At 38.5% G+C, this 20,896-nt stretch overlaps 1 protein-coding gene across 1 annotated transcript in view; it reads left to right on the top strand.

The window, feature by feature from the left end:
- EYA1 (EYA transcriptional coactivator and phosphatase 1) overlaps positions 1 to 20,896 on the top strand; it is a 174,749-nt gene that overhangs the window by 113,150 nt on the left and 40,703 nt on the right. The window contains exon 11 of the mRNA XM_061122834.1: positions 14,584 to 14,673. Coding sequence (XP_060978817.1) covers positions 14,584 to 14,673 — 90 coding nt within the window. The remainder of the gene's footprint in view (positions 1 to 14,583; positions 14,674 to 20,896) is intronic.

The raw sequence follows: 20,896 nt of genomic DNA, 5'->3' as shown, positions 1-20,896 counted from the left end.
TGGATGTTTTTTATTTCTTACCTAATTTTACTGTCTAGGACTTGCAGTACTATGTCAAATAGAAATGACATCCTTGACTTGTTCCTGTGCATAGAGGAAAAGCATTTTGACTTTAAACACTATGTTGTTGCTTGTGGGCTTTTCATATGTGGCCTTTATAGTATTGAGATAGTTTCCTTCTATCTCCTGTTCCTAGTTTATAAAGTGTTTTTCCCAATGGTTTTTTTTTTTTTTTTGATAGTTTATTGTATGTCTTTTAATATGTATTTTATTAGTACATTTTCACTTAATCTATTTTTTTTTAACCTCTGGTATATCTGTTAAAATAATCAGACAGCTCTCGTAGCATTCCTGACAGTGGGTTTTCTTGATTGCATCTCCATTGTGTCCCTTTATCACATAGTCTTCTGTTCTCTGTATTTCCTACACATCAGTAGCTAGATCCAGAAGCTGAATTAGATTTAGATTTGATGGTTGGTTTGTTTGTTTTGGACAAGATTTCATGGGTGGGGTAAATCTTTCAATAAGAGATGTGTAATGTCTGGTTGCTCTGTTTTTTTAAACTTCCACATTCTGATTGAACAGTCTCATTTAACAAGCCATTGTAGAATGTTCTCAATTATCCTGTAAATCCCTGACCCAGTTGATTGGGAAGGAGAAAACTCCAGTTTGAGGGGTTTTTAAACCATAAATTCATTAACTCAGCAGAACCAAGTATGTGTGGACCCATATAAGAAATAAAAAGAGTAAGAGTGTTTTTTATACATAACTAGCCCATAGCTACTTTTGGTGAGGTATTGTTGTTGTTGTTCAGTCACTAAGCAATGTCCAACTGTTTGTGACCCCATGAAGCCTGCAGCATGCCAGGCTTCCCTGTCCTTCACTATCTTCAGGAGTTTGCTCAAATTCATGTCTGTTGAGTCATTGATGCTATTTAACCATCTCATCCTCTGCTGCTCCCTTCTCCTTTTGCTCTCAACCTTTCCCAGCGTCACGGTCTTTTCCAGTGATGGCTCTTCGCCTCAAGTGGCCAAAGTATTGAAGCTTCAGCTTCAGTCCTTCCAATGAATATTCAGGGTTGATTTGAGGCAGTTTTGAGATGAACCTAAACCGCTTTCTGAATTTGGAGATTTTCTCAAGTGTCTTCTTTCCTTCAATATCTCTCCAGTATTAGTGCAGATCCTTGTTAAGGCTTCCTGGTCACCTCTTGGAGACAGATAGGTATCCTTAGTGGCTCATGTAGGTGCCACATTCCTTATCTTTTCAACAGCATGGTGAATTTCAGTTTACCAGCTACAGCTCTGAGCCAGTGAACTAATATGATTAATTAATTAATTAATTAATGATTAATCTGTAGGTGTGCCTAGGTGGCTAACTTTAAAGGTAAATCCAATTCTGCTCCTTGAAGCTTAAATCTAGCCTTGGGCATTTTCTGTGTAAGTGTCTAGCAGAGGTTTATCTACAATATATATGGTGGCCACCATGGGCTTCCCTGGTGGCTCAGATGGTAAAGAATCTGCCTGCAGTACAAGAGAGTGGGGTTCAATCTCTGGGTTCAGAAGATGCCCTGGAGAAGGGAATGGCTACCCACTCCAGTATTCTGGCCTGGAGAATTCCATGGACTGACTAGTTCCATGAGGTCACAAAGAGTCAGACATGACTGAGTGACTTTCACTTTCATGTATAATGCATATATATGGTAATCTTAACTTGGGAGTAACCAACTATTTACATTAGGGAAAGGATGCTGTGCTTACATGGGAGCTGAGGAGTGGAATACCTTTCCCTGGTCATCAGTCACATGACTCCAATCAGAGTTGCTATTTTTTGAACAACTAATACTAGAAGGACCCTACTTTTCTTTCCTGTTATAGTAGCAGATAATTTTATATGATGTTGATATTCTTAAAGTACTCCCACAGATTTATTCTTTGACCCTACCACAAACAAGGCCTCTTTGAATTATGTATTCCTCAAATGCTAAAGTCATTTTGTGAACCCTGAAAATTTTCAGGGACTCTACATTGAAGGTATTACATTTGGAATGTACCTCAGTAATTACGGTTTATTGCCCTTTGTCACTACCAGCTATTTGTTGATAAGCTTGGGCTTATCAAGATTTTGCCATGACCTGTTCTGCCAAGTCATTTGGACTGTAAACAATGGATTTGGGCTTTGCTTAAGTTCCTGTCCACAAATCTAACCCTTTAATGATTAAAGGGTATAAGCTAATAGGTATAGGTGACCCACCCACGGAGATCACACTGCTTGGCTGTGCAGGTAATTGCTTTTTTCTTAAAGAGCATTTTTGGATTTCTATGGAATTGGTGTAGTGCTTGGATCCTATATGAATGACAGTGCCTTCCCCTCCATTCCTAGATCTTCAGAGTATGGGACAACACCTCTGCTGGTTTCCTAGAATTGGAATCATTGCTCTTAGTGATAAGAAGCTTGGTTAGCATCTTTTGGGAGAACCAGTGGCACTGCTCCTGGGAGCGGTCACACTGCACGTTCCCAGTTTAACCTCTACACAAATCAGCTTTACCAATGATTGGTCTCTTAAAAACGCAATCACCTCAAAAATATTGGCATGAGGAATTTAGGGGTGACCTTATTTTTAAAAAGCATGCACATCCAGTCTGAACACAGAATGTTCATGTACCTTTCTGTAGTAGGGACATGGTGTCCCATGTTTGGACTGATCTGCAGTTATTATTGTAGTATATACATATTTTATATATATATATATATATATAGGTGGTATACTACCTATATACTACTATATATACTACCTATATACTACTATATACTACCTATATACTATATATATACTACTATATATATACCTATATATAGGTGGTATACTACCACCACCACCCTGTAGTAGTAGCAGCAGCTTAATACTTGCTAGGTACTATGTTCAGAACTTTAAACATATCATCAATTTAAAACCTCAAGCAAACCTGTTGTATTCCTATTTTGCTGATCTGGGACCTGAAGTCCAGGGGTTAAGTAACTGAACTGCCCACCACAGAGCTAGTAAATGGTAAAGTGAGAGTTTCAGTCTAGATGCTATGACTGCAAAGGGCATGGTGTGACCACCATGAGAATGTACACTTCTGGTGTCCTTCTACCCTTTATGCCTGCAGGTTGTGAACTCAATTATCTTAGAAGAAACTCCTTCCATTTCTTTGACATGTAGCAAAAATGTACTCCTGCCAATGCCTCATGTGTGGCCTAGTGTTAGACCTAGTTCAGTCAAGAGATGAACTGGATGGCATCCTCATAAGCTCTGATGAAAGGAGTTTCATTCCTCATCATCCTAAGAGAATTGCTAGATGGAAATTTAGAAACAGTGACACAGTCCTACAGTCACAACAGTGTCTTTGTCTGGTGGTGGAGTCTTGGCAAAATCAAATTTCTGAGTTGCTGTGGATTGTGCTTACTGAAAAGTGCATTTTTAATGATGCTTGAAGCTTATCAAATGCCCTTTGTTGTTGTTTAGTCTCTTAAGTCATACATTGTTGTTGTCTAGTGGCTAAGTTATATCTGACTCTTTGCAACCCCATGGACTCTAGCCTGCCAGGCTTTTCTGTCCATGAGATTTTCCAGACAAGAATACTGGAGTGGGTTGTCATTTCCTTCTCCAAGGGATCTTCTCGACCCAGGAATCAAACCTGCATCTCTTATGTATCCTGCATTAGCCCGTGGATCCCTTATCCTTGAGCCGCCAGGGAAGCGCTTATCAAACGCCCTAGCTCATCTGTAAGACAAAACAAGTCGATGAGAGCCCATATCCTAGTCTTCCAGTGTTCTAATATTCACATATACTTATAAACAGCCTTTTCTTTCATTTAATTCACATTATGTTTTTTTAATCAATTTCTATTGGAGGGTAGTTGCTTTATAATGCTGTGTTTCTGCTGTGCAGAAAAGTGAATCACTTTACATATACATAACATATACATGTACATAACACATATACATATGCATATACATTACATATACATATGCATACACATACATATACATTACATATGCATATACATTACATATACATAACATATACATATAGCCCCTTTTCTGGATTTTCTTCCCATTTAGGCCACTACAGAGCATTGGGTAGCCTTCTCTGAGGTATGCATTAGGTTCTTATTAGCTATCTATTTTATGCATAGTATCAGTAGCGTATATACTGTCAACGTGTTAATTCTAGACTGACACATGAATCTCCCTAAAAGGTGAATTTAGTGGTATTTCAGCATTTCTATGCACTGATTTTGTCTAGAGTTTCTTCTCTTCAAAGCATTTTCATCCCATGAAGATCTAGTGTAAATGGCAGTGATCAGGCTGAAAAAAATCAAGGAAGAGAATAAAAGAATGACAATGGCCAGGGATGATGCTGATGATTTGGATACAAGATGATAGTAACTTTTGTCTCTGTGGGCAGTTCTGTGTTCTAGAAACAGGAGAAAAAAGACCTTGAGGCTGTGGGATTCACTGGATAGAGGATGAGAGCAAAAGAATTGCTTTAGACTTGGACCTAACTTTTCTGTATAATAATGCTTTCTCTTCAGTAGACATAACCATCTTCGACTTAAACAAAGCAACCTTGAGTAGCCTAGCCTTGCAGTGAGTTCCTTCACCTTATTTTCATGACTTTAAGCAGACATTTGCCATTTAAAAAAAACTGAAGTGTAGTTGATTTGCAATGTTATATTAGTTTCTGGTGTATAGCAAAGTGATTCATATATATATATGTATATATAAATATTCACATATATTCTTTTTCAGATTATTTTCCATTATAGGTTATTAGAAGATATAGACTATAGTTCCCTGTGCTATAGAGTAGGTCCTTGCTATTCATCTGTTTTATATGTACTGGTGTGAATCTGTTAATCCCAAACTCCTGATTTATCCCTCCCTCTCACCCTCCTTTCCCCTTTGGTAACCATACATTTCCTATGTCTGAGTCTGTATTTCTGTTTTGTAAATAAGTTAATTTGTATCATTTTTTAGAATCCGCATATAAGTGATATCACATGGTATTTTTCTTTCTCTGTCTTACTTCACTTAGTATGAGAGTCTCTGGGCTCATCCATGTTGCTGCAAATGGCTTTATTTCATACCTTTTATGGCTGAGTCTTCCCTGGTGGCTCAGGTGGTAAAGAATCTGCCTGCAGTGCAGGAAGCCTGGGTTCAATCCCTGGGTTGGGAAGGTCCCCTGGAGAAGGAAATAGAAACCCACTCCAGTATTATTGCCTGCAGAATTCCATAGACAGAGGAGCCTGGCGGGCTACAGTCCGTGGGGTCGCAAAGAGCTGGACATGATTGAGCAACTTCCACTTTCTTTCTTTCTAGAATCCCATTGTATATCTATACCCCATCTTCTTTTTATATTTATCATTCAAGTTGCTTTGAAATTGAATATCATATCAAAATAATTTAAGATCAGGGTTACATTTCATTCCTCTGTGTGTGTTTGTGTGTGTATGTGTGTGGTGCTGGATACTGTTCGTCTTGATTTGGCAAGGAACAGCTAGTAGAATTTCCTGAGCATAAGAACTATAGTAAGTTTACAATGTTTCTTCATTAAACAAAAATGATAAAACATTTGATTATATTTTCTCTATTTGAGCCTCTTCACTGAACTATTCAGTTTTTACTAGGAAACTAAGTTGCAGAGCATATGAGAAAATATTTCATAAGATGTATTAACACATACCACTGATGAGTTTAAAATATAAATAATTGTATGCTGGTCTTAGGCTAGTCTTATTTAGTGCATCACATAGATAAGAAAGGCTTTGTAAGCAGCTGTTTCTAAAAATGAGCTGCTCTTTAATCGGGTACAAATTATGAATGAATATGTTTAATAGTATTTAGATAGATAGAATGATTTTGGGAGTCAACACCCATTTTTCCTCCTAAGCTAAGTACCTAGGATTTTTTTTTTTATACTGATGCTGGACACTAACTAAAGATAACGTTTAATAATTTTTCTTAGAATTATTTTAAATACTTGCTGTTTATTGCTGTCATTCATTTACTTCTCCACCGAACTTTGGGAAAGCCCTGGGCAGGCACTATACATGGTCCCAAGGATGGAGGAGAAAGATACAGGGGTATGACTCTGCCACAGATAAGAGCACATACAGCTGTGGTACCCAGAAGCTGACAAGCCTGTCTGAGAAAAGTCAGGGAGGAAAACTGTGGACTGATGAAGGGTCAGTGGGAGAAGCCCTGTGCAAGGATGCAGGATGTGGGCATGGGGGTTGAACAGAGACCTTGATGTCTTTATACTGATAACCCGAGAAGACTGGTCCAATGAGAGAGGCCACTACAGATAGTTATAAAGAGACATGGGCCTGGGGAAAAAGAAAATGGTGGTGAATATAAGGAAGGTATGAATTCTAGGTCCAAGCAGCAGGAGGTTGTGATTCATTTAGTGTGGGGAATATGATGAGTCCAGATTGCAGCCCATTGAGTTTCAAGTACTCTAGGGTATATTGGAAGGGCTGATGCTGAAGCTCCAATACTTTGGCCCCCTGATGCGAAGAGCCAACTCATTGGAAAAGACTCTGATGCTGGGAAAGATTGAGGGCAAGAGGAGAAGACAACAAGAGGGTCAACAGAGGACTAGATGGTTGGATGGCATCACTGACTCAATGGGCATGAGTTTGAGCAAACTCAGGGAGATAGTGCTGGGCAGAGAAGCATGTCATGCTGCTGTTCATGGGGTCTCAAAGAGTCAGAAATGACTTAGTGATTGAACAACAGCATGGTACATCAAGTATCAATGACCAATAGGTGATTGATATATGGGCTACAAATGAGATCTAAGATTTAATAGAGGGGAATGGGGGTGGTGATTGAAGGTGTGAGTATGTGGGTTCTATAGGCAGTGTAAATAGAATGAGGAACAGATGAAAACAGTCCTAGGAACCGACATCACTTAAGGGATAGGGAATGGATAATCTGATTGTAGGAAGATGCTCAGAGAAATAATTCATGATATTACAGACATCAGAGAAGGAGAAATGTTAAGAGAAATTAGACGGGAGTGGCAAATACCACTGAGGAGTCAAATTCAGAGAAGAATGGGAACATTTGGCAACAAGTGTTTCATTTACTTAAAATGAAATATTTCTTTGAAGTGGAAGCAAGGTTCTAAATAATTTTTCAAAAGTGATAGAGCAAAAATGGTGTTTTGAAAACCACTCTTTCATAATGCATCTCTGGAATTTGTTACTGCAAAGCACAAGAAAAGTAAGATTTAGCCAAAGACATGGTGATTTTAATGTCGCAGTTTGGGTCTTAAAAAATGTGTTTTTTTTCCCTTTCTTCCTCTAAGTATGCCAGAATAAGCCATCAAGCTGCGACTCATTTATTAACTGTTCAATGTTAGCTTTTGTGACATTTGACTTCTATCAGGCATGTTGGGAAAATGTGAAAATACTAAAAGCTTATTATAATAGGAAGATGGAATCTAATCTTGATATGAGAACTCCAGTTGCTGGAATGTGGAATAAGTCTGTGACCATGGTTATCTGTCTGCTCTCCCAGCAGGTAGAACACTTGGGGTGGGACTACTTTGCACCCTCACAGCGCTGTTGTTGTTGCTCACTCACGTCCAACCCTTTGGCCCCATGAACTTCAGTGCGCCAGGCTCCCCTGTCCTTCACTGTCTTGTGGAGTTTGCTCAAACTCATGTCCATCGAGTGGGTGATGCCATCCAACCATCTCATCATCTGTCACCCTCTTCTCCTCCTGCCCTCAGTCTTTCCCAGCATCACAAGCAAATCATAACACAGTTGCAAATAAGTTTTCCTATCTCTGAAATCAAAAGTACATGTGCTCTAGAATTCTGCTTTTCAAACTATAGACTTCGACACATTAACGGGCGATAAAATGGAAAATGGCAGAATATGTTCCACACAGTATGGAAAGTCTCATTTTGCCAAGCACGCATTTCAGCTGTGTGTGTGTGTGTGTGTGTGTGTGTGTGTGTGTGTGTGTGAGAGACAGAGAGAGATGTTACTAGATCATAGTATATAATGATTTTCCCCCCTATTGATTGTTTTAAAGTATTTGAGGAATACTGCTTTTGACTCAATCCCTTTCCTATTCTAAAATTCCTCCATTCCAGTTCATCATCAGACTCTTCTTTAGGTGTAGTAATGTTTCCTAATAGTATGGTGGAGTGGCAGGTATGAAAACTTAAGGAATGACAGCTAATAACAGAAGAGAAAAGCATTAAGAGGTAAATAAGGCCAACATCTGTGTTGTATTTGACCACAAGACTCAATGAGCCTTTAAAATTTATTAGTATTCTGACTCGCAGGTCATTACTGTAATTTATGAAGAAAAGTTAGAGTATGCTATATATTCACAAACAATAGAGTAATTCTTTTGATGGTGGTATAAATAAGCAACCATATCAAGGAGAAATAATCATTTTTCAGAACTAATGCTACCGTGGCACATAAATTCTAGAATTGCCAATTAAATAATTGCCATGTGTCTCTTCCGCCTGGCCACATAAAAAGATTCATTGACGTGGTTATGAGATAAGTCAGTGTATTTTTATTGGCCTCAAGGAGAGGGAGGACACACCTGAGTCAGGTGTTTTGTTTCAGAAACAACTGTTTGAACTTTTCCTGCTGGTCCATTCTGCTCTGGGCTGTATTTGAGCATTTGTTTTTTCTAGCACACTTATTGCTACTTGGAATTCTTATGAGTGAGCAATTTTCCTATAAAACCAAGATTCAATAAGGGTTTTTCTTTACTCACTGGTAAACTGTTTTTAATTCTTCTACAGCCTATGAAATTTCATAGATTTTAGGTGGTAGCTCATGGGGAAGATTGATCAAGGTTAAATCGTTGCACAGGAAATGTTTTTCTTTCTTTTTTTTTTTTTTTTCTTTTTCTTTCTTTTTTTAACTGGAGGATAATTGCTTTACAATGTTGTGTTAGCAACAAAGTGAATCAGCTAGCTGTATCCATATATCCCCTCCCTCGTGAGCCTCCTTCCCACCCCTGTGCCACCCCTCTAGGTCATCCCAGAGCCCTGAGCTGAGCTCCCTGCACCAGAGAGCAGCTTCCCACTAGCTATCTATTTTACACTTAATGGTGTATATATGTCGATCTTACTCTCTTAATTCACCCCACCTTCCCCTCCCCCCATGTACACATATCTGTTCTCTATATCTGTGTCCGTATTCCTGCCTCACAAATAGGTTCATCTGATTGCACAGGAAATTTGAGGGAAGTGTTGTTATTTGTCCCTCCACACACAACTCTTGGACACTTTGCTGGCCTATGTATTTTTCTTTCCTGTATGCCCTCTTACAAAAACCTTTGGGTATTTGCTTTGCCCTTTTGCCAATCTCACCCCAGATTTTTGGCAATGATGTATTTTCTGCCTCCTTTCCACTGCCAGTCAGCTGGCAGAGAGGGCCTGTAGGGGAAGGGGGATTGAGGCTAGCAGTACCATCCTGCTGTCTTTCCCCAGGCCGCGTCTTGTCCTTCTCTGGGACTCCTGCAAAGGTAGAGCGTGCAGAGCTAGTGGGATGGGTCCTGCAGGGATGGGGTTAACTCTGCCTCCCTGGCCACAGGTGATTGGCCCATGGCTGTACCCAGTGAGTCCCAGGCCCCTCCTTTCTCCCACGTGTATAAACATATATGCATCCTAAGTTGTTTCAGTCATGTCCAACTTTTGACGACCCTATGGACTGTAACCCGCTAGACTCCTCTGTCCATGGGATTCTCCAGGCAAGAATACTGGAGTGGGTTGCTATGCCCTCCTCCAGCGGATCTTCCCAGCCCAGGGATAAACCTACAACTCCTGTAGTTCCTGCATTGCAGGTGGATTCTTTTACCACTGAGCTGCTTGGGAAGCCCCTATGATTGTGTCAAATTAAAAGATGGAGGGTGTTTTTTTTATTCTGTGGGATAAAATATTTTATCCCGTATTTGCTATCTAGCCATCTGATTTATTAGATAAGAAAACTGAGGCTTAGTGAGCTAAAGACACCAAAGTAGAAGAACAAGGGTAGGGCCTGGCCCCTGGGTCTAGGCTCTTCTTCCACCACTTGTTGTTATATCTCAAAGCCCATGAGAAGATGGGGCTTCAGGTTGTTGATGCACTTCAGATTCTTGCAGGGTAGGGGGTAAAACACCGGCAAGTTTTGAGCTTTAAAATGAAGACAGTGTGTGTAGAAGACAATAGAGAAAATGGGCAAGGTTTATGTTGGACAGTATTAGGAAGCAAGATTATTACTTTCTCTGGGTTTTTTGTTCTCTACTCTAAGACTCAGAGTTGGTTGATACACATAGTACACCCCAGCCAGATGAATGGGCGACATGAAGGTGTAATTTCTCTAGTCATAATTTCTCTCATTAAATGATACTTGTACATCCAAAGGTTTGCTGTGACTATAAAGTAGTAGATCAGAAATTATTGTTCTTTGGAAAATTTTTAAATGCCATAAAGGTAAAAGTTGGTATTGCAGTTAGAATGCCAATAAAAACTTGAGAAACTCACATTATATCCTTGATACTTTCCAGAATTTTTTATTTGTTTTTCACTAACTATGCAGTCTTTCCTGGTACCTCCAATGATAAAGAGTCTGCCGGTAGTGCAGAAGACCCAGGTTTGATCCCTGGGTCAGGAAGATCCCCTGGAGAAGGAAATGGTAACCCACTCCAGTATTCTTGCCTGGAAAAATCACATGGATGGAGGAGCCTGGCGGGCTACATCCCATGGGGTTGCAAAGAGTCGGACATGACTAAGTGACTCACACACACACAGGCAGGATATTCACTGTGAACATTGTTGCTTCGTGGGTGAGATGCATTTTAAACATAGTAACAACATTAAATACCTCCAAACTCCCCATCTCAGTGCCGGCACATGTCATCAGGATATAGATTGTGTGACACAAACCATCTATCACTAGTGTCAAAGGCTTGACGTGTTGAGTAGAAGCCACTGTTGAGGATTCTGGTGCTCCCCTGTGTGTGTGGTACTGGCTGTTTGATGACTAAATAGTGTCACAAGAATGTCAAGATCAACCTTCTGAGTTGGCATGGTGCCAGCTGGTCAGAGTGGCCATCACTTCCTATTTTGAGTGTACTCAAAATTGGGAGGCAGGCTGAATAAATAAAAAATAATAGTAGTTACCATCTGGAGTAAAATTGCTATTTACTGTCCTGAAATTTATCTTTATTGTATCTATTTTCTGGTAGTTATGACAGTGGTTTTAGACACTTTATGGATTATATTGTTGATTGTGGGTGCTCAGTCGTGTCTGACTCTTTGCATCCCCATGGACTGTAGCCCACCAGCTTCCTCTGTCCATGGAATTCTCCATGCAAGAATACTGGAGTGGGTTGCCATTTTCTATTGCAGGAGATCTTCCTGACCCAGGGATCAAACCCGTGTCCCTTGCATCTCCTGCATTGGCAGGTGGATTCTTTACCAACTGCACCACCTGGGAAGCCCAGGATTATGGGTTATCAGTTAAGTTCAGTCCCTCAGTTGTGTCTCACTCTTTGCGACCTCATGGACTGCAGCACGCCAAGCTTCCCTGTCTATCACCAGTTCCCGGAACTTGCTCAAACTCATGCCCATTGAGTCGGTGATGCCATCCAACCATCTCATCCTCTGTTGTCCCCTTCTCCTCCTGTCTTCAGTCTTTCACAGCATCAGGGTCTTCCTCAAGGAGTCATTTCTTCTCATTAGGTGGCCAAAGTATTGCAGTTTCAGCTTCAGCGTTGGTCCTTCCAATGAATATTCAGGACTGATCTCCTTTAGGATGGATTGGTGGGATCTCCTTGCAGTCCGAGGGACTCTAAAGAATCTTCTCCAACACCACAGTTCAAAAGCATCAATTCTTAAGCGCTCAGCTTTCTTTATAGTCCAACTCTCACTATACAGTCATGTATAGTCCATACATGACTACTGGAAAAACCATAGCTTTGACTAGATGGACCTTTGTTGACAAAATAATGTCTGCTTTTTAATATGCTGTCTAGGTTGGCCATAGCTTTTCTTCCAAGGAGCAAGCGTCTTTTAATTTCAGTCACCATCTGCAATGATTTTGGAGCCCCCCCAGATAAAGTCTCTTACTGTTTCCTCTATTTCCCCACTTATTTGCCATGAAGTGATGGGACCAGATGCCATGATCTTAGTTTTCTGAATGTTGAGCTTTAAGCCAACTTTTTCACTCCCCTCTTTCACTTTCATCAAGAGGCTCTTTAGTTCTTCACTTTCTGCCATAAGGTGTCATCTGCGTATCTGAGGTTATTGATACTTCTCCCAGCATTCTTGATTCCAGCTTGTGTTTCATCCAGCCTAGCTTTTCTCATGATGTACTCTGCATATAAGTTAAATAAGCAGGGTGACAGTATACAGCCTTGACATACTCATTTCCCATTTTGGAACCAGTCTGTTGTTCCATGTCCAGTTCTGTTGCTTCCTGACCTGCATACAGATTTCTCAGGAGGCAGGTCAGGTGGTCTGGTATTCCCATGTCTTGAAGAATTTTCCACAGTTTATTGTGATGCACACAGTCAAAGGCTTTGGCACAGTCAATAAATCAGAAATAGATGTTTTTCTGGAACTCTCTTGCTTTCTTGATGATCCAACCTATGTTGGCAATTTGATCTCTGGTTCTTCTGCCTTTTCTAAATTTAGCTTGTACATCTGGAAGTTCATGGTTCATGTACTGTTGAAGCCTGGCTTGGAGAAATTTGAGCATTGCTTTGCTTGCGTGTGAGATGAATGCAATTGTGCGGTAGTTTGAACATTCTTTGACACTGCCTTTCTTTGGGATTGGAATGAACACTGCCCTTTTCCAGTCCTATGGCCACTGCTGAGTTTTCCAAATTTGCTGGCATATTGAGTGCAGCACTTTCACCGCGTCATCTTTTAGGATCTGACATAGTTCAACTGGAATTCCATCACCTCCACTAGTTTTGTTCATAGTGATGCTTCCTAAGGCCCACTTGACTTCACATTCCAGGATGTCTGGCTCTAGGTGAGTGAGCACACCATCGTGATTATCTAGGTCATGAAGATCTTTTTTGTATAGTTCTTCTGTGTATTCTTGCCACCTCTTCTTAATATCTTCTGCTTCTATTGGGTCCATACCATTTCTGTCCTTTATTGAGCCCATCTTTGCATGAAATGTTCCCTTGGCATCTCTAATTTTCTTGAAGAGATCTCTAGTCTTTCCTATTCTATTGTTTCCCTCTATTTCTTTCATTGATCACTGAGGAAAGGTTTTTATCTCTCCTTGCTAGTCTTTGAAACTCCACATTCATATAGGTATATCTTTCCTTTTCTCCTTTGCCTTTCACTTCTCTTCTTTTCTCAGCTATTTGTAAGGCCTCCACAGACAGCCATTTTGCCTTTTTTGCATTTCTTTTTCTTGGGGATGGTCTTGATCACTGCCTCCTGTACAATGTCGTGAACCTCCGTCCATACTTCTCCAGGCACTCTGTCTTCAGATCTATCTGTCTTCAGATCTAATCCCTTGAATCTATTTGTTACTTCCACTGTATAGTCATAAGGGATTTGATTTAGGTCATACTTGAATGGTCTAGTGGTTTTCCCTACTTTCTTCAATTTAAGTCTGAATTTGGTAATAAGGAGTTCATGATCTGAGCCACAGTCATCTCCCGGTCTTGTTTTTGCTGACTGCATAGAGCTTCTTCATCTTTGGCTGCAAAGCATGTAATCAATCTGGTTTCAGTATTGACCATCCGGTGATGTCCATGTGTGGAGTGTTCTCTTGTGCTGTTGGAAGAGGGTGTTTGCTATGACCAGCGTGTTCTCTTGGCAAAACTCTGTTAGCCTTTGCCCTGGTTCATTTTGTATTCCAAGGCCAAATTTGCCTGTTACTCCAGGTATCTCTTGACTTCCCACTTTTGCATTCCAGTCCCCTATAATGAAGAGGACATCTTTTTTGAGTGTTAGTTCTGGAAGGTCTTATAGGTCTTCATAGAACCGTTCAACTTCAGCTCCTTCAGCATTACTGGTTGGGGCATAGACTTGGATTACTGTGATATTGAATGGTTTGCCTTGGAAATGAACAGAGATCATTCAGTCGTTTTTGAGATTGCACCCAAGAACTGCATTTCAGAGTCTTTTGTTGATTGTGAGGGCTCCTCCATTTCTTCCAAGGGATTCTTGCCCACAGTAGTAAATATGAGTTATAGTGGAACATAGAAAACATGTCTTCCTGAGTCACTGATTTCCTTGCTTCTGAAACAGATGTGTGAAGGTGAATTTCCTCCACTATATATGTCTGAGTAACCCTGGAGTTTATATTTTTTGTATTATTATAAACAGCAAGTTATTTTCTTTGTTAGGCAAAGTACCAACAACATTAGAGGTACTTTTCAAATGAAATAAGTTACTGAAGTCCAAATACAGAATAAACCACATAATCTGACAAAGACTGGAGCCCAGGTCTTGTGGCCTATCCTGATGTAAAGTCCCTCTAGATGAGACCCCTTATCTCCTGTACTCTGATGTAGATATGGTCTTGACCTGTGAAATTCTTCTTTCAGGATCCACCTACTTCAGTTTCCCTTGGACTGCGGATGGAAGAAATGATTTTCAACTTGGCCGACACACATCTATTTTTTAATGATTTAGAAGTAAGTTATGATTCTTCTATATCCTCTTCATGTTGCATGTTTGGAAACGGGTGATTGGTCCTGAAATAACAGTGGAATATTATTTTTTGAACATATAATTGGAGTGGTGAGGTAACATAATTATTGATTATATGGTAATGTGTTTTGCCTTTGTGGAATTTGTTTTGCTTTACTTTGGTTGTTGTATTTCAAAGTTTGATTCTGTGGAACCATTGACATGGATTAACAGTTGGTGGCAAGAATCTTTAAACTGTGCTGATTATCAGAAGTACAGATTTCTCAGTTAATAATCACTGTTGAGATGTGTTACCTTTAGTGATCCTTGCGTATGTTATGTGTTATCCATGTCAGACTCTTATCATATTGAGTCAGGTGCTTTTCTGTCAGGCTGGTCCAGCTGGTTATATAACAGTTTAGTCAAGCCTCTACTTGGGGTTGCCAGGTTTCCTTATGTCAAACTGCTGATGGTTTTATTTGTCCTTTATAGTTTGGGAGGAAATTTTTGTACAGTGGCTAGTAAAATGTGTTACAGGTAGTGATGAACATGCTGATCTTGGTTGGAAGCATTTTTCAGAATAAAGAATATTGATTTTCATGTCTACACTATGAGAAAATAGCCTGTTTTCACTCTCTTCTTGATAGTGATAGTTGTTTATTTAAATCCTGCTATTAAGCAAGCTTGTGGTAGGGCTGCCAAGAGGCATTAATCATCAGGTTGTTGTTTTGCTAGATTTTATAAATGTATGTTATTTCAGACAGGAGAAGAATCTGAAAGATTCAAATAGAACTTTTACTGATCAAAGTTAATTGGCAGCAATTGGCCTTTAAATATTTCCTGATGTTTCCCCTTTTCAAAATCAAGCAAAATGCACCTTATTTCATAGATGAGCCAAAATCATTTTAAAAATGCTGGTGTGTGACAGAATTTAAATGTGGTTTGTTCAACATCTGTCCTGTATTTTGATTTCTTTTCATCTGCAGTGAAACTACTCACAGACGAATTGGCAACTTCCAGTGCAATGAAATTATTTAAATGTGCTTCATTTTCCCCCCATTCCTTTAGTGAAATATTTATTTTTATACATAGAATAAAATACAGATTTTTATTTTTGGCATTTTAATGTGCTTGCTTTCCTTAAGGAAATTACATGTAAGGCCTTACTACTTTTAAGGTAGAAATATTCCAAGGGAGTGACAATTTCCTAATTGCTTTAGAAAAGCTTGACAATCATACTTATTTTCAAAAGCTGTTTCTGATTTTTGGTTGTGATTCCCTTCATAAGAGAACAGCACCAAAAAATTCTGTATTTTACTAATACATTAAAATTCCTTTCTTGGGTTTCCTTTTGTTTCCAATGATACAGACTAGATTGATATTTTGTCTTGGATTCAGCCTTGTTAATCTTATTGATGTTAATAGGTGTATTGGGATGGGGAATACATGTAAATCCATGGCTGATTCATGTCAATGTATGGCAAAAACCACTACAATACTGTAAAGTAATTAGCCTCCAACTAATAAAAATAAATGGAAAAAAAATAAAAAATAAACTAATTTCCTAGCAAAAAAAGAAGAAGAAATTAGCAGTAATTTTCTGTTGTTTTTAAACTCTACCTTCTTAAAAATGCCAAAGCTAGTCTGTGCAATGCCAGAACTATGTGCTGAAAAGTGAGAAGTTAGGCAAAATAATAACTTGGTATAATATAAGACAGAGAAGCTTCCAAACTCAGTTTGGATGTAATACAGTCAGATTTTTATTTGTTTACTAACATTATTCACGCTGAACTATACAGAGAAGGTCTGAAATAAAAGTATATATTAAAAGTTCTAGTTTAGGTTTGTGATGGATGTAGTTTTTTCATAAGCCTAAATTTTAAAAAAGGAGAAGAACTAAGGATCCATAAAGATACTGAAATACCAGATTTTATTCTGAGGACTCTCTCTTATAAGTCAGGTAGAAAACAGGACAAAGGACTAATTCAACTACATATAAAAATAAATAGTGAAAAATTATTTAAGCTTGTTAACTTTACCAAAGCTGACTTCACATTATTTTACCTGAGAATAATATAAAGGTATCAGCAAAAGTATAAATGAAGGACTCAGCCATTGCTCTAGATTTGCATAATGTTTAAAAAATAAATTGGTTCTTAAACTTATTTCAATCTTTCATTTTATATTTTTGTAATTCAACAAAGCTGAGAATGGTCACTTCAAATATTCGTTTCTTTCAAACTGAAGAGTGAAATTATTTCCTGGCAAAAATAAATGTATTAGTTTAATACTCTTTAGAAAACCAAAATTATCTCATCAGGCAAAAATGATGTGGTAATGCCTGATTTCACAGTCCAGTTAGCAGTGCACTGTGGTAATGGGCATTAATATTTTAATATATTTTAATTACATGTTTTTAGCTTTTGAAGATTTAGAGTACAAGTAATGTTAAGGAAATTAATAGTCTGTTGGTTAGCTTGACGTGTGTCTGAACTCTGATTGTTGACTGTAGCTTCATTTTCTTTTAAAATTTTAACTTTTTGCCAGCCTGTCTGTATAATTTGGTTAGTTTGCAGCTGTGACTTATAAGAGATGCTGAATAAAGAAATACACTGTGAGGAGCTTCCAGTGACAATTCTTACGTTATCAAAATAGTTGCTTAAGGTGTTAATTAGAATATTAGTTGGGAAATTTTAGATATAATTTTAAAGTAACTTACAAATATCTTCATTGTACTTTAAGGTGTTAAAAAGTTACCCATTTTTAGTTTTAAAAATCTTGTCATCTCGCTTACTGACAATTTTTAATAAAAGCAGTCACAATTTAAATTAATTCTGTTGCCACTTAAGGAAAAAAATAAAAAAGAGAAAGATTGGTTTTTTGAGCCATTAAAAATACTTGACATGTGAAGGAACATGAGTGACAGAGAGACACAATTATCAAAGAAAATACTATTCTAGCCCCCGACCCTGCCAGAGAAGGGTTTAGACTTGAGTTCCATGCACTCCTGTCTTTCCTATGTCCACGTCTAATGCCCTCTGTATCATTTTAGCAAAGGTCTCCGTGTGCAATCCTATGATGCTTATTATGGAAAGTCATTTTTTATGAATGACAGTATGATATTGGAGGATTTTTTTTCCAGCTTCTTGAGTAAAGCCTGTCTCTTCCTAACTGAATGGAGAAAGAGCTCTTTCTGTTGAGTATTTATTGAAAGGTGATGGGCCTTCTGAGTATGATAACATTTCAGTTTAACTTGGCTTTTGTTTTGGTTCTCCTACTGGATTTCTCCAGTTATAGGAAGATATTTGATCAAGATGGATGTAAGTCTAAGGAAAAATAAGGCACACGTTTATGTTGAATTTTCTGTCTGATGTTAAGTAGTATCATCTCACTGACATTACAGTTGCCATCCAAACTGATGTTGTATCAACTTGGTAGCCTCTGAGAGTCTTTCTCTCAGACCACAGGGGTCAAGGTGGGGAAACAGAAGTGTAACAGAAAATGGGGTCTGGCTGCTGACTGCTCAGAAGCCAATAAAGAGGCCAGGTTGGTCAAAAGGAAAGTTTGCTTTATTTTCAACGCTGGCAACCAAGGGAAGGGTGGACGCGTGTCCATAGGCCGACTTCTCTCCACTGACAATCAGGGGGCAAGAACTTTTATAAGCTGGGTTGGGGGCTACATGTAGAAACAGCACAGTTACTTTTGGCAGTCATCTTGAAATTGGTCATCGGTTGACTGATCTGCTTCATCTTGATTGCTTTAGATACAGTTAATCTTCAGTTCCAAGGTCAGTTTGTTCCCATTTCCTTGAGGCCGGTTCTCAGAGTTGTGGCAGCTCATGTCATGGCTACAGTCTGGTCATCAAGTAGTTAACTTCTTCTGCCTGGTGGGAGTTTCAGTGTCTCTAAGACAGCTCACAGGATACCTATAGCCCTTGAGAAGGAACTAAAGGTCCTTGACTATGCTTAATGAGTACATTGTTGTTATTTAGTCTCCTTTGACTATTTTCCTTCATTTTTGCACCTTCTCACTTGTTTGATTAAACTTATTCTTTAGCTAGTTTCTCCACAGGCAAAAAGGCAGGCAGAGGACATGGGGGGCGAGGACCATAGGGTCCTGCTCCATTTCAGAAGGACCCCACCTCTTGTCTTTGGGGTTGTGCACACCATGTTCTCCTAGTCAAGTGTGGAGCTGTGCTGCCACTTTCTCCCTCACACTCCTAGTATGTTGCTTAGTTGGGACGGGCCAGAGGACTCTTTGGTGTTGAGCTCTACAATGTCAATGCCACAGTCCTTTCTTGGGCCTTTGACGTGTGGACTCCTGTCCCAGGTCTGATTTTCAAAGCATTTCCTCTTATAGCTGCTCGTTTTCATAATTTTTTATTAAGAAAAGGCCTGGGACTAAGGTTCTGATCTCAATAGACCTGGGTTTGATAACTCAAAGACCAAGGAAGGGCATCACACTTGAATGGAATGCCATACTTGAAAGGAAGTAAGCTGCAGTAAATTTTCTTATAAAGGAAAGAATTTAATTTGCCCCTTGGTTTCATTATAATTTAAACTTAGGATAAATTAGAATAACTAGGATAAACTTGGATAACTTTAAAATTTAGGTTATTGTGTGTTAATTATTTTGATATCTTGTTAAGAAATTGATTTTTAGCTAGGAAAAGAATCTTCTTTCAAAGGAAGGAATGCCAATGCTAATTACTTTTGATCTCAAGTGAAGTATTCTGTCCTAATGTTTGTGCTTCTAAAAGTGGAGGAGCTGCAAGCTAATTTAGAAGTTGATTTTTTAAATAGAAAAGTATAATTCACCTAGAATTAATGGAGGAACAAAAATAGATTGAAAGATGTTCTATAGAATTTTAACATTATTTTTATCTGCAGTTTGAGATTTGATTATTTTCTTACTTACACTTTTATGTGTATTTCAAATTCTCTGTAATGTATACTTATTTCTTTTGTAGTCAGGGAAGAAAACAAACACTATTTTTGAAAACCATAGATAATATTAAAAGACAAAATTTTAAAAAAATAAAAGAAAATTATTTTTAACCAATAAAAAGTATTATTGCAGTGCACTAAGGAAAACCTAAAGAAATTAGCAAAGGACGTAAACAGATAATTCACAAGAGAAAAGGATTTGAATTTTAAATACATATAAAGAAAAGAAAAATGTTGGATTTCACCTTTAGTAGTCAAAAATGTCAGAGTGAGTGTTCAGCCTCTTGCCCACCAAATTAGCAAAGATTTAAAATCAGTAATATGGTCTAGAGTGCAGTGAGATGAACACTTATGTTACTGATAAGGGTATGGATTAGTACAGTTTTCAGAAAGGTGGCTTGATGATAATACGTCAGAACCTTAATGTACGGATCCTTTTACTCAGTAGTTTCACTTTTAACTTCTAAGAAAACACTTATAGGCAGAGAATCGATAGAATAATAAACACTTACTGAACACTTGTCCTATGTGATTTACATACGTTATTCCACTTAATACCCTTGTATTTCTATGATAGGAGCACTGGTATTATCTCCTTTTTATAGATTATCCAAGAGAAGCTTAGCGTGGCTAAAACAAAACTTATCTAAGGCCACACAGCTACTGAGTGGCAGATTCTAACTCAGGTTCAGTGCTTTCTAGAAATCCACTCAACCCCACGCTGTATCTCTCACATAGTGGTTTTTTTGGGGTTTTTTGTTCCTTTGTTTTTCACCAATAAAATATAGAAATACTTTAAAAATTCTAAAATAGATGAATAGTGATGAATGATACATCCTCATTGAAAATTGTTTTAAAACGGCTTATTAAATATAGGGAAAATATTCATGGTTAATTCCAAGTTTTAAAAATAGACTGTACAGTACAGTGTAGCCTTGATTTTAAAATGTATGGTAAATTATCTGGAAAGGCTACATACTGAATGAGTCCAACTATTTGACATTCTGGAAAAGGCAAAACTATGGATCAGCTAGCTGCCAGGGAGTGGGAGTAAAGAGAGATGAATTAGGTGGAACACAGAAGATTTTTAGGGCAGTGAAACTATTGAGTATGATTCCGCAGTGGTGGGTATAAACCCATAGCATGTACTACACCAAAAGTGAACATTAATGTAAACTGTGGACTTCAGGTGGTGAAGATGTGTCAGTATAGGTTCATTGATTGTAACAAATGTACCACTTTGGTGTGAGATGTCAACAGTAGGGGATCTTATGTGTGTGTG

Source organism: Dama dama, chromosome 21, assembly GCF_033118175.1.
Source record: "Dama dama isolate Ldn47 chromosome 21, ASM3311817v1, whole genome shotgun sequence".
Lineage (NCBI taxonomy): Eukaryota > Metazoa > Chordata > Mammalia > Artiodactyla > Cervidae > Dama > Dama dama.
This window is presented reverse-complemented; position numbering and strand designations above follow the sequence as displayed.